Source organism: Ascaphus truei, chromosome 1 (genome assembly GCF_040206685.1).
Source record: "Ascaphus truei isolate aAscTru1 chromosome 1, aAscTru1.hap1, whole genome shotgun sequence".
In the NCBI taxonomy this organism is placed as follows: domain Eukaryota; kingdom Metazoa; phylum Chordata; class Amphibia; order Anura; family Ascaphidae; genus Ascaphus; species Ascaphus truei.
The window spans coordinates 86,950,927-86,966,593 of NC_134483.1; the positions used below are offsets into that span (position 1 = coordinate 86,950,927).

Consider the following 15,667-nt stretch of genomic DNA (forward strand, 5'->3'; position numbering starts at 1 on the left):
TGAGAAACAACAGACATTGTATATGGGGCTTGAATTGCAACAAGCTCTACCACACCTCAGCACTGTGTATTAAAACAATAATTTTACAGCAGAGAAATGTAGTATGCGATTAAAACATTCATACTCTTATTTTCGTACCCAATTAAGGTTGTATATCACAAATTTAAAGGGATTCATTATTTCCCTGGGTCAAATAGCATGAGATATACAGTATATAGTTAGTGATAGCTATAGTTTTAAAAATGAATGCACTATTTACAAATTCTAGCCACTAGAGTGCAATCTAGCACAACTGAAGGATAAAGTATCTGTTGATACGCTATACATACAGTATGTATTTCACATGTAATGGAAAACATTAGTTGCATTTTCGTCTTCATACCAGAGTTAACCTTTTTGCCAGTCTTTCATGTCCGAGAGCTGATGCTATGGACTGGACAGTTCAAGCTTATGTATGCAAATATATCTGATACACAATACATTAGATATTTATTACATGTAATGGAAAACCATACAACTTGCATATGTAATTTTGCATTTTTTTTTTCAGCTTCGTTTTACTATTATTGACTTCTTCTGAGAAACATTAAAATACAGGATTTCAGGAGCTACTTCCATATAAACAGTAAAATATAAATAACTCCATCTACAGCGATTATTAAAAATGAGTTGAGCTTGATAACCACTTCACAATCGCAATTTAGCTATAAATACATTTTTGGAAAGGATTGCAGTTTTAAAATGGTAAACCAACAGGTAGAATAAGTTAACTACACGAGTACTCTTCATCAGTTCAATTCTATACTGCCAAGTGGGAGTGCAACTTTAGCGTAAGGCAAATAATTTTTCGGAGGTTAAATCTATCTAAAGTAGTGGCATACATGATGTATATTTACTCCACAATTTAATTTCTAGTTTAGTTTGTCAGTGTTTAAGATATTTTCAGTCTGTCACGGATGATGTAGGTAATGACCACACATTTTCTTCCGCTAAACCAGAGTTGTCCTTTGTCAGTGGCTCACATGTCGGAGAGTTGATTGTATGGGATGCCTTGGACTGGACAATTCAAGCTTTTGAATGCAATTTTTGGGACACCACCTCACCACAGGATGCCGCACAGGAGATTAAACTGTTGCTAAACCAAGAGGAAATTGCAATTCAACATATGGCATCTGATGGAGAGGTAGCAAATTCCTGTTTAAATAATTAATAAAAATGACTTCGTCGTCGCCATAACCATACACATGGGAATTTTGGCTCCTGGCAGATTGGGTAGGACAATGCTGATTGAATTACATATACCCACTTCCCCTTCAACAGGTCAGTTGTATGTTCTACCCTGTGTTGAGATGTATATTGGGGCTCTGTGCTCCAACCTTTTTGTTGAGCCACAGTAGGCTATTTTCTTTGGGGCCGCTCTCAGAGGTACCCTGCTGTGTGTGCACCTCCCGAAGCCCCTGGAGCTGTTGACACTGCTGAGCAAGCTAAGGAAACTCATTCCGGATTAGTGGTCTGACCTGAAGCCATGAGTAATGGCATCTGCAGGTAGATTCCCGTGCCGCAGGGTCCGACGCTTGGCAGGCACCAGTGAAGAGTCTCTTTCCGGCACGTGCGCATTGAGCTTTAGCCTCGCCCACGTGGCTGGGCATTGGTTCGTCAGATGAATCTTTACTGCGGCCTCCCATCATCAGGGGAAGTTTACATACCATCAGGATAAAACAAGAATCTTTTAGAATTGCAAACCTTACTGTTCTTCTGCTTCCAAACATGGCTGCTTTGTTTTCAAGTTGGGCGCTCAACAGGCGCAGTGGTGCTGCCCTCCCCCCCCCCCACAAAAAAAAGATAATGCGATGAGGAAACACTGGATTAGGAGGACAGGTGACCCTCCTCCTTTCATATCTTCCCTACGGAGCAGTGGGTAAAATAAGACTATTTTCTTTTTTTGATTTATATCTCGAGGGCTCAGTTAAAAGGAGCAACTGATCAAATGAAGAAGGGTGAATATGTACAGTACCTCTGCCAGCTTTGTCCTACCCCAGCTGGAAGGAGCCAAACTTCCCATACAGTATGTGTGTGTTCGTGGATGAATTTTCAGAAAGGAAAATAATGGTAATAATTGTTCCACCTGCCTCAGTCACAAAATGGAAATGTCTGTCAAGCTTCTAAAATATTTCCTCGTCAGTAAATAAGAAGTGTGTGTGTGTGTGTGTGTGTGTGTGTGTGTGTGTGTGTGTGTGTGTGTGTGTGTGTGTGTGTGTACTGAGATGGGCAAAAATATTCTACATGTATTAAATGCACTCCACGTATTGCTATTATGTATTTATATTGGAAAAAGTCAGGTATGCTTTCTGTTTAGACTCGGTGGGTAGAGTTAATTTGATATTTGTCTCTATTGCTCATTTATACCTTAAAGCGGTGTACCTACAGTATTTCTTCAGGTAATTAAGGATTCCCATTTATCTTGAAAGTATTTTTTTTTTATTTCAGTGTGTGTTTGCTGCTGTTGGAAGAGGTATCTATGTCTACAACCTACAAATGAAGCGTGTGATTGCTTTCCAAAAGAGAGCCCACGACTCAAACTTGCAGCACATAGCGAATCTCCCTAACAGGTACAAATCACGTTATTAGCGTGCAAATACACTGCTGAAAGTAACATTTTAAGCAGAAATATTTCAATACATGTAATAAGTAAAACACCCCAGGTTTTTTTTAATTTTGTTTTTAAAGAATGCAATATTTTCTATTTATTTTTATTTAACAACTATTTAACATTAATGCTTAAATAAACTTCATTGTAGGTGGCTGCAATATGAGTTAACCACATAAAATGAATTACTATGGCGGTGCGCGGAAACTTTTGCATTAATAAAGCGTTTCCAAAAATGGATTCTGCCACAGAGAAAATACTATTTTATATAATTTCTCTCAAACTGCAGGCTATTAGGATCAAAAGAAACACCTTGTTTTTACAGTAAATATGTTTTAACATTTAAGGCCCCATGGAAGCAAAAGCTGTGAAGCCACTTCTCTGTGCTGGAGAAAAGATCAGCTCAATGTAATGATCTAATACTAAAATCTTCTCTTGCATGTTTGCTTCGTAGCATGTTAAATAGGCAGCTACTGTATGCTGCACCTTTAACAGAAGCACATTCATTATTTTGTGCAGGTGACCACTTGCCCCCTTTTCCTATTCCCTCACTGCTCATTGCCTCATAATTGGGCAAAAACAAGTTCTTGTGACATCCCGGTCACACCCCCTTTTGTGGAAAGCACTGCTCCCTCATTCATGTACTTAATATTTAACCTTTACTTGAATATGTGACCTGATTTATAATGAAAGGCGATACATTGAAAACGAGGGGTAACTCCCAATGTAGTATTTCCTGGTAAAATATTTTATAAATTAATGTTTGAACCTGAGTTAGCCGTTTTTGGCTATACAAGAAAGCATGAACTTAAACTAACTAATGAATTAATAATCATGATGAAAATGTATTTGTTTATTGTATTTGTTTTTGTTTCCCCTAATAATCTAATAATGGTTCCAGTGAGGCAGCAAAATGTTCTATTTCTGCAGACAATTCTGACATGATATAGGTGTGTGTGTGTGTGTGTGTGTGTGTGTGTGTGTGTGTGTGTGTGTGTGTGTGTGTGTGTGTGTGTGTGTGTCAATGCTGAATTCTTATTATGTGACTTTTTTAAGCTCTTATTAATTAATAAAAACATAGTTTAAGGGAAAGTAAGGATAGAAAACAAATATAACATAAGGAATATAATAAAAAATTTGCAATCTAATTACAGTACATAGAAACAGCATATATATATATATATCAGATTTGAGACTGTAAAATTCACATTATTTTGTTGTACAGTAATCTAATAGAACGGTCTTAAACAGCCATCCGCTTGTTACATAGTTACATAGGGCTGAAGGGGCGGCTCTGTGAGTAAAGCCACTTAGTCTGGCACTGATTTTGAAGCAGGGGAACCTGGTTCAATTCCCGGTGTCGGCTCCTTGTGACCGTGGGCAAGTTATCTCCCTGTGCCTCAGGCACTAAAAAAATACATTGTACGCTCTATGTGTATCTGCAGAATGTCTCTGTAAAGTGCTACGTAATACTAGCAGCGCTATACAAGAACAAACTATTATTATATAGATGAGGTTGAAAAAAGACATGCGTCCATCAAGTTCAACCAATGCTAAATTTAGACGACAGATACTTTATCCTATATCCGTACTTACAGTATATTGATCCAGAGGAAGGCAAACAAAAAACCCCAGTGATATATCATCCAATGATCTCTTATAAGGGGAAAAGTAAATTCCTTCCTGACTCCAAGAATTGGCAATCAGATTACTCCCTGGATCAACATCCTTCCCATGTTTACTAATTTGGTATATCCCTGTATACCTTTCCTTTCTAAAAAGATGTCCAACCTTTTTTTTGAACAAATCTATTGTATTTGCCATCACAGTCTCCATGTGTAATGAATTCCACATTTTAACTGCCCTTACTGTAAAGAACCTTTTCCTTTGTTGCTGGTGAAATCTCATTTCCTCCAACCTTAGTGTATGACCCTGTGTCGTTTGTACTACCCTTGAGATGAATGGTCCTTTTGAAGCTCCTTGTACTGTCTCCAAATATATTTGTAAATAGTTATCCTTTCCTCTCTTAAACGCCTCTTTTCTAATGTAAATAAATCTACTTTAGCTAGCCTTTTCTCATAAGTTAGATTATCCATCCCCTTTATTAATTTGGTGGCTCTTCTCTGCACTTTTTTTAGTTCCATAATGTATTTTCTAAGGAGGTGTGCCCAAAATGGAACTCCATATTCAAGATCTGGTCTTTCTAATGCTTTATAAAGGGGCATAATTATGTTTACTTCCCTTCCATCCATTACCCGTTTAATGCAATATAAGATCTTGTTTGCCTTTGCCTGACTTTGGGCACTATTGCTAAGCCTGCTGTCTACAAGCACTCCTAAATCCTTCTCCATCAAGGATTCCCCTAATTTATCCCCATTTAATTTGTAAATTGCCTGTTTATTCTTATTTCCCAAATGCATAAATGTAAGGTTATCTGAATTAAACCTCATCTTCCATTTACCTGCCCAAGTTTCCAGTCTATATAAGTCCTTCTGGAGAGAAATTACATCCTGCTCTGATTTTACTACCTTACACAATTTAGTGTCATCAGCAAAGATGGAGAATTTGCTCTCTATGCCAACCTCAAGGTCATAAATAAACAAGTTAATGGGCAGGGGTCCCAGTACCGATCACTGAGGTACCCAACTCACAACTTTAGCCCAAGCTGAAAAAGTTAAATTTACGGAAATTCTCTGTTGTTTATCTTTCCAGCAGTTTTCAATCCAGGTGCAAATCTTTTTACTGAGTCCAATTTGCTTTATTTTGTACACTAACCTCTTGTGTGGAAATGTATCATAAGCCTTTGAAAAATCTAAGTAGACCACATCAACTGCATTACCCTGGTCTAAATTCCTACTTACCTCCTCAAAGAAACTAATAAGGTTAGTTTGGCAAGATCTATCCTTCATAAATCCATGCTGACTATTACTAATAATTTTATTTTCCATTAGGTAATCCTGAATATTATCCCGTACTAAACCTTCATGTAGCTTCCCCAATATTGATGTCAGGCGTACAGGTCTGTAATTCCCCGGTTGTGATCTAGCTCCCTTTATAAATATAGGCACCACATCTGCTTTACACCAATCTTGTGGTACTGTGCCTGTGGAAATGGGGTCCTTGAATATTAAATGTAATGGTTTGGCTATTACTTAACTCCTTTAGAACCCTTGGATGTATGCCATCAGGGGCCAGGGGCCTTATTTACTTTAAGCCACATATGAACTTCTTCCTCAGTTAACCAATTGTTCATTAATATAGAGGTTGTGGCTTCCTCCTCAGCACTACTATTAAAATGGATTCTTCCCTGGTAAACACAGAGGCAAATAATTTGTTTAATACCTCCTGCTTTTTCCTTCTCTCCAATAATCTGCCTGCCCATCTCACACCGAATGGGTCCTATATATTTTTTTTCTATTTTTTTTTGTTATTAAGGTACTTAAATAACTTTTTAGGGTTGATCTTACTTTCTATTGCAATCCTTTTTTCATTATCCATTTTTGCTAATTTGATTGCAACTTTTGTTACTTTATTATAATTCTGATACGATGCCTCCGTCCCTTCTGACTTTAAGAATCTAGAAGCCTGCCTCTTCATTTCCATTTCCTCCCCTACCTGTTTATTTTACCACCTTGGTTTAGATTTATTTCTTTTATATTTATTACCCATGGGTATACACTGATAAGTGTGCTTTTCTAACAATGTTTTTGAGACTGCCCATTTATCTTCCACATTTTTCCATCATCCGAATGTATTCCTTGTAGATTAGTCCTTGGTTTATTAAAATCTGCCTTTCTAAAGTTTAAGATCTTTGTTGAACCCAAGTAATCTGTTTTTTGATAATTTATTTCAAATGAGACCATGTTATGATCACTGTTACCGAAATGTTCCCGAACTTGAATATTTCTTATTACTTCTACATAGTTTGATATGACCAAATCCAGTATTGCCCCTCTCCTGGTTGGTTCATCTATAATTTGGGTCATGTAATTGTCTTTAAGAACCCCCATAAACCTGTTTCCTTTTGTTGTAATGCTATTCTCATAGACTGGGGCAATGTCTGGATAATTAAAATCACCCATTATGCAAATGTTACCTAGTTTTGATGCCTTCTCCATTTGCAAAAGTATTTTAGCTTCCTCAATCTCACTGATATTTGGTGGTTTATAGCATATCTCTACAAACATTTTCTTTGTACTGTATGTGTGTTTAGACAAAGAAAGGTGGGTAGTCATGTTGGTCCTTTCTTCCATGTAGTAATAAAGGAGAGAGAGGGAGTAGGTGAATTTATACATTTTTATTGGACCAACAAGTAGTTGATCTGTTACAAGCTTTTGAACCTCTCGTGGTGTATTGTGTAGGACCCTGAGAGGTTTGAAAGCTTGTAACATAACTACCTGTTGGTCCAATAAAGGCATCATGCCACCTACTCCCTCTCCCTCCTTTGTTGCTGTATGTGTGTTTAGTCTGTGAAGTACTACAGTGGTGCCCTAGATTATTTGATAAGCTTCAGGTTTTATTGCGTATCCTATGATCGTTCACATAAGATCCCCAAATCCTTCCAAACTCTTTCAAATAATATTTTAAGAAACAGGCAAATTATGTATTTGGGTGAAAACAAACTTTCCAATCTGTTATTTGCGGTCAGAGAAACAAACGGGCTCTTCCACCTGGCCGCAATTTAACATAAAGTTGCCAATATAATTTACTGTACATACAGTAACTAACGTTTTCACATGTTAGGAGACTTTATAACTATTAGAGGCATGCACGATTTCACCAGAACTTCAGACATAAATACAAAGAAAGCCACAACACTGTTGCAAGACTACTGAATATGAAAAGGGTAGCCAATTTTACCACAGTCACTCCAACTAGTTTCGGAGATGGTTTGGTGTACTGAAGCTCCCTTACAAGCTGTAGGAAGATCATTGATGAAAAGTAGGGGTCCCAGAACAGAGCCCTGTGGGACACCGCAGGTAATATCCATGGGGTTGGAGTTCGAGCCCGATGATACACACATGTTGTGATCTACCTGATAGGTAGGATTGAAACCAGTTTAAAGCATATTTCCCTCTTCCAGAGCATTGAAGCTTGATTAGCAAGATAACATGATCAACAGTATCAAAAGCCTTTGCAAAATCTAGGAATATTGCACTAGTAAGTTGTCCCATTCCACACTGGATATTATTGCAAACTTGTAGCAGGGTAGTTACTGTGGAGTGTTTGGGGCGAAAGCCAGATTGGAATTGGCTAGGGAAATTGCTCTTGGTATAGTAATAGCTTAATTGGGAGTGAACACATTTTTCCATGACTTTGGATAGTATTGGGAGAAAAGAGATTGGCCTGTAGTTTGAGACAGTGTTTGTGTCCCCACTTTTGAAGATTGGGACAACTCTGGCAATTTTCCAGGTCTCAGGGATATGGCCTGCAGGCAGAATAGAGTTGATTAGGGAGGCAAGAGGTTTGGCAATTCCTGGGACACCAAGTCATAGGAACTTAGATTGCAGTAGGTCAGGTCCACATTGGCTGCTTAGTTTTAATTTTGAGGAGTGCTTGTGTAATCTCCTCTTCAGATACTGGGAGAAATTGAAAATTGTGGGCAGTGTTGGAAGAGGGTGGGGCTATACTCCCAGATTGAGCTTCATGTTTGTAGTTCGGGTTTCGTTTTGCAAATAAGTTAGTAGCACACCCCACAAAGTATTAATTGAATGCATTTGCAATGCCAGTGGGATTTGTCAGAGTAATATCATCCTTAAGATTTTACATGGTTCTGATTGCTAGAAGGCTTGAATATATTGTTGAAGAAGAGAAAATTCGGCGCAACTGCGCATGTCTGAGTCAATGAAGCTCCCGGATGTTCTTCAATAAACTTTATTGTACACACACAGGACAGATTCTTTTGCAATTGAATATATTGTTGATGACCTTCTAGAAGTTTGCCAGATTTTATGTATTCTTGTGAAGATTGTCAGAGTAATATTGGACTTTTGTGTCTTGTTTGCTTTGTGCATATATTCCGTAGGAATTTGTAGTTATTAAGATTAAGAAGTAGTGCCAGTTACTTTGTAGATTTTTCACAAGGCATCCCTAAAATGGTAAGAGCGCTTTATGATCAGTTGTAACCCACGGAAGATGGACCCCCCGTACTCTTATTCTGTGCAGTGGAGCATGAGTATCACAGAGTTTTAAGAACTCTCTGATTGGACATAATCGAATGCAGAATCAGGGTCAGGTATTAAGTTGATTTCTGTACCAAGGGCAGTTGGTAAGATCAGTCAGAAACTATTGTGGGTAAAAGTTTCTAAATGTTCTAGTGAGTAGATTGGCTTGATTGGTGTGATTGGTGGTCTGATTTTCCTTACACAGTACACTATTGCATGGTCACTGAAAATGTCAGGTAGGATGCCAGAGGATTGGATTCTGCGGGGACTAGAGGAGAGAAACCAGTCTATCAAGGAATGGTTTTAAGATTTCGGGTTTGTCCATGTTGGTTGGGAAATTAGTTGGGTTAGGTTAAGTGACTTTAGTTGTACCTGGATTTTGTTATTTTTAGGGTCAAGCCAGTTGTAGTTGAAATCCCCAAGAACTAACAGCTCACTCTTCTCATTCAGAGAGGAAATTGAGCCAAGAAACTGGGTGATATTGATTTGGATCAGAACAACCGTCTGCAGAGTATCTGTCCCCGTCCAGATTATTTTTCCTATATGGTTAGTGCATGCACTGAGAAAAAATCACGCTGACACACGTTCAGAATGATAATGTCTGACTTTATTCCTACAGACCACGTTCCTATAAAGGGGCTGTAGGGGAGGGGGTTTGTATGCAAAGGAGCTGTCTCAGGTTCTTTGTTAGGTCTTGTCCTTGTATGGTCTTGTTGTTATGATTTATGGTCTTGTTATTGCAGTTTTTTAACACATCAGCATTGGAGTGGAATTCCTAGGTGGGGAGCCATTTTCCATACTTGATGGGAGGGGTAGCTGTGGTAGCCATTTTGAGTAAGGAATCATAGCAAGGTACACATTACAGATGAAGAAATAGGCATTTTATCCAATCCATCACAGTCCCCCCTTGAAATATCTATTTCTGAGTCTGTCCCTAGATGTATACTAACTCATCTGTCCAGATGTGCCTGGGAACTTTTTTGTGCTGTACGTTAGACGAGTCATGGTTTGTCCATGACCCCCCTTGCCACAGACTTTGCACATAAGGAAGTCAGATGCTGTCCCTATGGATTTATACTATTGTACTTAACTGGGAGGGACTGTAACAGAGTAAATGGACCATCTTCCGAGAGTGGAGTATTATTATCTGACTGCAGAAAAAAGGTAGGAGTGCTATTGTCAACAGCTTTGGTCATGAACTTTTTAAAACATGGGAGAACACAGCAGACAATAATCCCAAGCAAGACAAAAATAATAACTATTGCAATGCCTATTTGGGCAAGAATCTTTTGCCATCCCGTCTTTCCTTGCTAGACCATTTTGTGGTCGGTATCCCCAATCTGTTCCCGTGTTCCATCCTACTACTCCCCAGTAATCACATTCCTGTCCCCAGTAGGAATCCATTACGCATATATAAGTGGACCTGAAACCGGCATTGCTGTATAGATTACATTGCCAATGTGTTGAGGGGCAGCGGACTATATTACAATAATCAAAGGAGAAGGTAGCTACATGAGTATTGGATGAATTATACCAAAACGTGACTACCCCTTCATGTTGGGTGATAGCAATCTCTTGTGCCCCCCCCCCCCCCTAGACCCAACAAGCAAAAGAAATATAGCATCATTTTCCTTCTGAGGTGTCCTCGTTGGGAGCTGGAATCTTCTTGCAATGAGAGGCGTGTATCCAGGTGTTCTTGCCAGCTAGTTTGACTGATGTGGCTGTGGTCAACAGAACTTGGAAAGGACCATCATATCTGGGCTCTAGGGAGTGTTTCCTTACAAATCTCTTCACGAGTACCCAGTCTCCGGGCATGAGTTTATGAGTCCCGGTATCTAGATCTGGATCTGGAATAGAAGAAAACACTCGACCATGCATATTGGTTAGTTCTTGCGCTAGGGCAGTTACATATTTGGTCAAAACATCAGACTGCATTTGTAACTGCTGTGGGTAGTAACAACCAAGTTTGGGGGCAGTACCAAACAGTATCTCAAATGGGGATAGAGCATGTTCCCCTCGTGGGGTGTATCGAACACTGAACAAAGCAATGGGTAGACTATCTGGCCGGGCATATTTGTTTCCTGGGCCATTTTCAACATTCTAGTTTTCAGTATGCCATTCATTCTTTCTACCTTTCCGCTACTCTGGGGATGGAATGGGGTGTGGAAAGCAAGGGTGGTCCCTAGCGCGGACCAAATTTCTTTAGCTAGCGTAGCAGTGAAAGCGGGGCCTTGGTCGCTTTCTATTACTTCAGGTACCCCATATCTACAAACCACCTCTGTCAGGAGTTTTTTTGCTGTTTTCGCAGTGAAATTGGTGACAGGATAGGCTTCTGGCCATCCTGAAAACATATCTAAAATTACTAACGCATATTCAAAACGGCCCGACTTTGGCATCTGAATATGGTCAATCTGGATACGCTGGAAAGGGTATAAGGGCCTTGCAAGGTGTTTCTGCGGTGGTTTTTCCACACGTCCTGGGTTACACTTTGCACAAATTGTACATGATTTGCAGAAATTACTAGTCATTAGGGTAATTCCAGGCGCCACATAGTATTTGTCGATCAGTGCATTCATTAGAGTCTTCGAGAGATGTGCTGCTCCATGTGCCCATTGTACCACAGCAGGATACAGTGCCCGTGGCAGACAAAGTTTCTTTTTGTACTCGTAAATTCCTTCTTGGGGCGATGCACCTCTTTTCTTCCAGCTTTCCTTTTCTTCCTTAGTTGCAGATTCTTGCAACTTCTTCAGATATTCTCGATTCACTGGGAGGTTCTGCATTAACGGAACCATCCTTGTCGTGTCCACTCGATCTTCCACTTCTCGTATCCCGCTGGCAGCTTGTTTTGCCGCAGCATTTCCTCTGGCTTCTTCTGTGTTCAGTTTCCCATGGGCTTTTACCTTCAGGATGGCCACATGGCTTGGAAGGAGTAGGGCGTCCATTAGAGCTTGTATGGCTGAGCTGTGTTTCACTGGTGTTTCTGCTGCTGTCAGAAATCCCCTGGTTTGCCAAATGACGCCAAAATCGTGTGCTACACCAAAGGCATATCTAGAGTCAGTGTAGATATTCGCCGTTTGTCCTTCTGCCAGTTTACACGCTGCAGTGAGGGCTTGTAGTTCGGCTTCTTGTGCAGATGCTGTTGACGGTAGTGTGCTTGCCAGTAGGACCACAGAGTCTGTGGTGACAGCATAACCCGTATGGTAGGCGCCTTGTTGATCAGCATATCGAGAACCATCCACAAACAGGATTAGATCTGGGTTCTGTATCGGGGTTATATTGATTCCTGCAGGGGCGTTTAGGTGCCGTGCAGTTCCTTCTAAAATGGCCGGGCTGGTCGCAATTAAAACAAGTGGGAGGTGGTCGTGGCTCATACTGCACATGATTATAACCTTGGCCATAAGTGGGGGCAGAGACATTCTCCGCCAACATAATAGGGGTGGTTTTCTTCAGGGCCTGGCTTGATTCAAGACCTTTCGCTACCAACAAAAGGGTATCTAGAGGGAGTACCCGGAATTCTGGTCGTGCCAGAATTAAACCTTTCCGAATGGGTGCCTCGAGTCCGGCTACAAATGCAGCAGATAACATCTGACTATGGGCTTTGTTGTATGTGGTAAAACCTAAATCGGAAAAAACCTGGGATAATCTGGTATGGAATTTCTCCACTGATTCCCCTTTTTCCTGAGTCACATCCTGTATTTTGATGGCTTGGTCAGCCAGCTTTTCCCTGGCCCAGTCACGTAATTGGTCACAAAAGTCCACCCGGAGGCATATGTATCATCGCCTGTCACCATAGCGTCCGTCAGGCTTTTTTCCATTATGGGCCAGTATGCTTCCCCCGCCTTAATCTCGCATAAGCTAACCAAATCCCGTCGAGCTGCTGAATACGTTTTTTGAATCTGGACCACTCTACGATAAAAGGGCATAGGTTGTTTCTCTGGGTCTGGTAGGGTGTTTACCAGGGAGGAGGCTTGGGGGGGGGAGTGAAGGTGACATACATTATTGGGGCGCCTTCTACCTGCTTGGGCATCTGCCCATATAACCTTGGGCCGCGGTCGGGTACTGGGGGGTGTCTGTGGTTAGTATTCCAGGTCATGTTTGCCTCCTGTGCAGCGGCCTGTGACTCACTATCTGAGTCAAAACTACCAGGCGTACTATAGTGGACACTGCTGCTGGGTCTGTGTGCTATTGTTGTGTCAGGGTAGACTTGAATCCCTACCGCTGGGTCAGTGGTTGTTTGGGGTGAAAGGGCTGGCATTAGGGGCGCAGTCGGGGTGTAATAGGAACCATCCGCCTGCAGCACAGGATATAGTTGTGCTACATGGGCAGTCAAGGTTGGTTTGTCATTCGTGGGCAGGGTAGTGGGTTGTATAGGTGGGGGTGCTGCTGGAGCTGGGAGCGAAGGTAACAAAGGAGTGAGTATAGGTGAATCAGTCACACAAGGGCGCTGCACACCACAATTAAAACAATCTTCCCTGCATTGGGGGTTTTGGGTGCCACACCTTAAACATGTCCAGGGGGGTGGGTCAGCACCAGCATAGGGTGGGGGTTGGTCATTTTCAGGGGGGTTACTTGTACAGTCACCGCAAGGGTGATAAAGAAATACAACCTTCCCTCCCTTTTCTATCTCCTGCTCGGTCCATTTTTCTCTGGACAGCCTTGGCAACATTAAACCAGGTTTCTGCTGTCTTCAGCAGGTTGTTATCATTCAAAATTCCTCTCTTTTCTTTCAATATTTTTCGCCACTCTTCTGGTTGTAACCTGCCTTTTGCTGTAGTAATGCCACATACTTTAAACAGCCTACTTGCTTTCTTTTTCACTTCTTATTATATTAACTTCTGTCCTGGCAATGATAAAATAAATGCAGCGGGACCCTTCTGTCCCTCAACAGAATTCTTTTGACCCATATTAACGTAAGGTATGTTTCCCTATGGGATTCAAAAACACACAAGACGGCGCTCACTGAGCTTCTCACTCCCACAGAAAAAGACCCCTCTTTTATTTAAACATCTGCACAATTTCCGTATCTTTTGTATATTCCTTTGGAGGAAAAAGGGGGGTTTTGGCACGGTCTGTGCTGCTATTGTTCGGATTCTCTTTCTAGTTGCCATTAGAACAGAAGGAAAAAGAATATTTTCTGGTTTTAAAAGACCCATTCGTGTGGCCAGTACGAACAAACCTTTAAAATAAATACATTTTTACCAGTTGCAGGGCTACTCCCATTCCTTCCGTTCTCTTCTCTCTCTTTCCGCCACTAGGTGGCAGGCTAAGACTCCTTTCTCTGTCTTACTTGCCTGTGTTCCCATGTTTTTTTTTTTTAAAGCTGCACTGCAATTACTCGCAAAAATACCCTGCCTTTTTTTTTCCTTTCACTTATAACACTTTGTCCCTTCCAAATAATATACACATTTTCTAATTGTATCCCAATTTCTGCATATAAACCTTTCATAAAAATAACCCTCAATACCTACTTCCTCAACTATCGGCAAATTCACTTGCTATTTCTTTCCTATTCACTTTCTTTTTTACTGCAAAGCGTACCTTAACGCAGAAAAAACAGGAGTTCGGGCAGTTTAACGTCTAGGGGCTATCTCTTTTACTCTCAACAATCCCCACCCGTCCTCATGAATTCTCAACACTAATACACAAACACATTTTGGACATAACATACAACTTGATTACGAGAGAGAGGAAAAGGTTGTTCAGGAATCAGTCGGCAGGATTCCGCGCTGTTACCAACCGTAACGCGCCTTAACACCCTTCCCTCTGCAATGCGCCAACCACGCAGTCACTCCAGGGATCATGTGTTCCTCTCTGAACCGACTATCCCTTACTCCCCCCTTTCCCCTCCTTCCACCAAGTTTACAACATACAGTGACAAGACCCCTAGTCAGCCTGCAAAAATCCCACTCCACTTTGGGCTCCCACTTGCGGCACTGACTATCACATATAACATATAAACATATACCGGGTGACAGATAGTCTAGGTAACAGGTTTGAGTTTAAAACGGGCTCTGGGCAAGATATCTACCTGTCTTTAGGTGACCTTCGGAGAGCCGTATGAGACACAGAAATAGACCAACAGTGGAGACATAAATGTTATCTTACCGTACTCCAGAGGTGATCAGTCTCCTGCCGCGTCCGCACTTGGTCCACCCCGGTCCCTCTGTTCACGGCTGTCTGTTGGTTCACAACCCAGGCCCCACGTTGGGCGCCAGATGATATGGATCAGAACAACCGCCTGCAGAGTATCTGTCCCCGTCCAGATTATTTTTCCTATATGGTTAGTGCATGCACTGAGAAAAAATCACGCTGACACACGTTCAGAATGATAATGTCTGACTTTATTCCTACAGACCACGTTCCTATAAAGGGGCTGTAGGGGAGGGGGTTTGTATGCAAAGGAGCTGTCTCAGGTTCTTTGTTAGGTCTTGTCCTTGTATGGTCTTGTTGTTATGATTTATGGTCTTGTTATTGCAGTTTTTTAACACATCAGCATTGGAGTGGAATTCCTAGGTGGGGAGCCATTTTCCATACTTGATGGGAGGGGTAGCTGTGGTAGCCATTTTGAGTAAGGAATCATAGCAAGGTACACATTACAGATGAAGAAATAGGCATTTTATCCAATCCATCACAATATCAGTCAGGGATTGTAGTGGGTTTTTTTGGGGGGGGGGGGGTGGTAGGCATCTAAGAATAGGCTTAGAAAAGGGGAGGCACATTTTCCCAACTAGAATTTCAAGAAGGGGCTTGGGGGGCACCATGCCCTTAGTTTATCCAGTTGGGCAACGGATATTTATATGGGCGACAGTCCTTTTTGGAATTTGAAACGGGTATTCTCAGGGGTATGGGACAGAGT

General features: G+C 41.2%; 1 protein-coding gene across 1 annotated transcript in view; it reads left to right on the forward strand.

Moving 5' to 3' along the window:
• WDR41 (WD repeat domain 41) overlaps positions 1–15,667 on the forward strand; it is a 50,827-nt gene that overhangs the window by 26,591 nt on the left and 8,569 nt on the right. The window contains exons 9-10 of the mRNA XM_075591085.1: positions 999–1,183; positions 2,488–2,609. Of these exons, the coding sequence (XP_075447200.1) occupies positions 999–1,183; positions 2,488–2,609 (307 nt within the window). The remainder of the gene's footprint in view (positions 1–998; positions 1,184–2,487; positions 2,610–15,667) is intronic.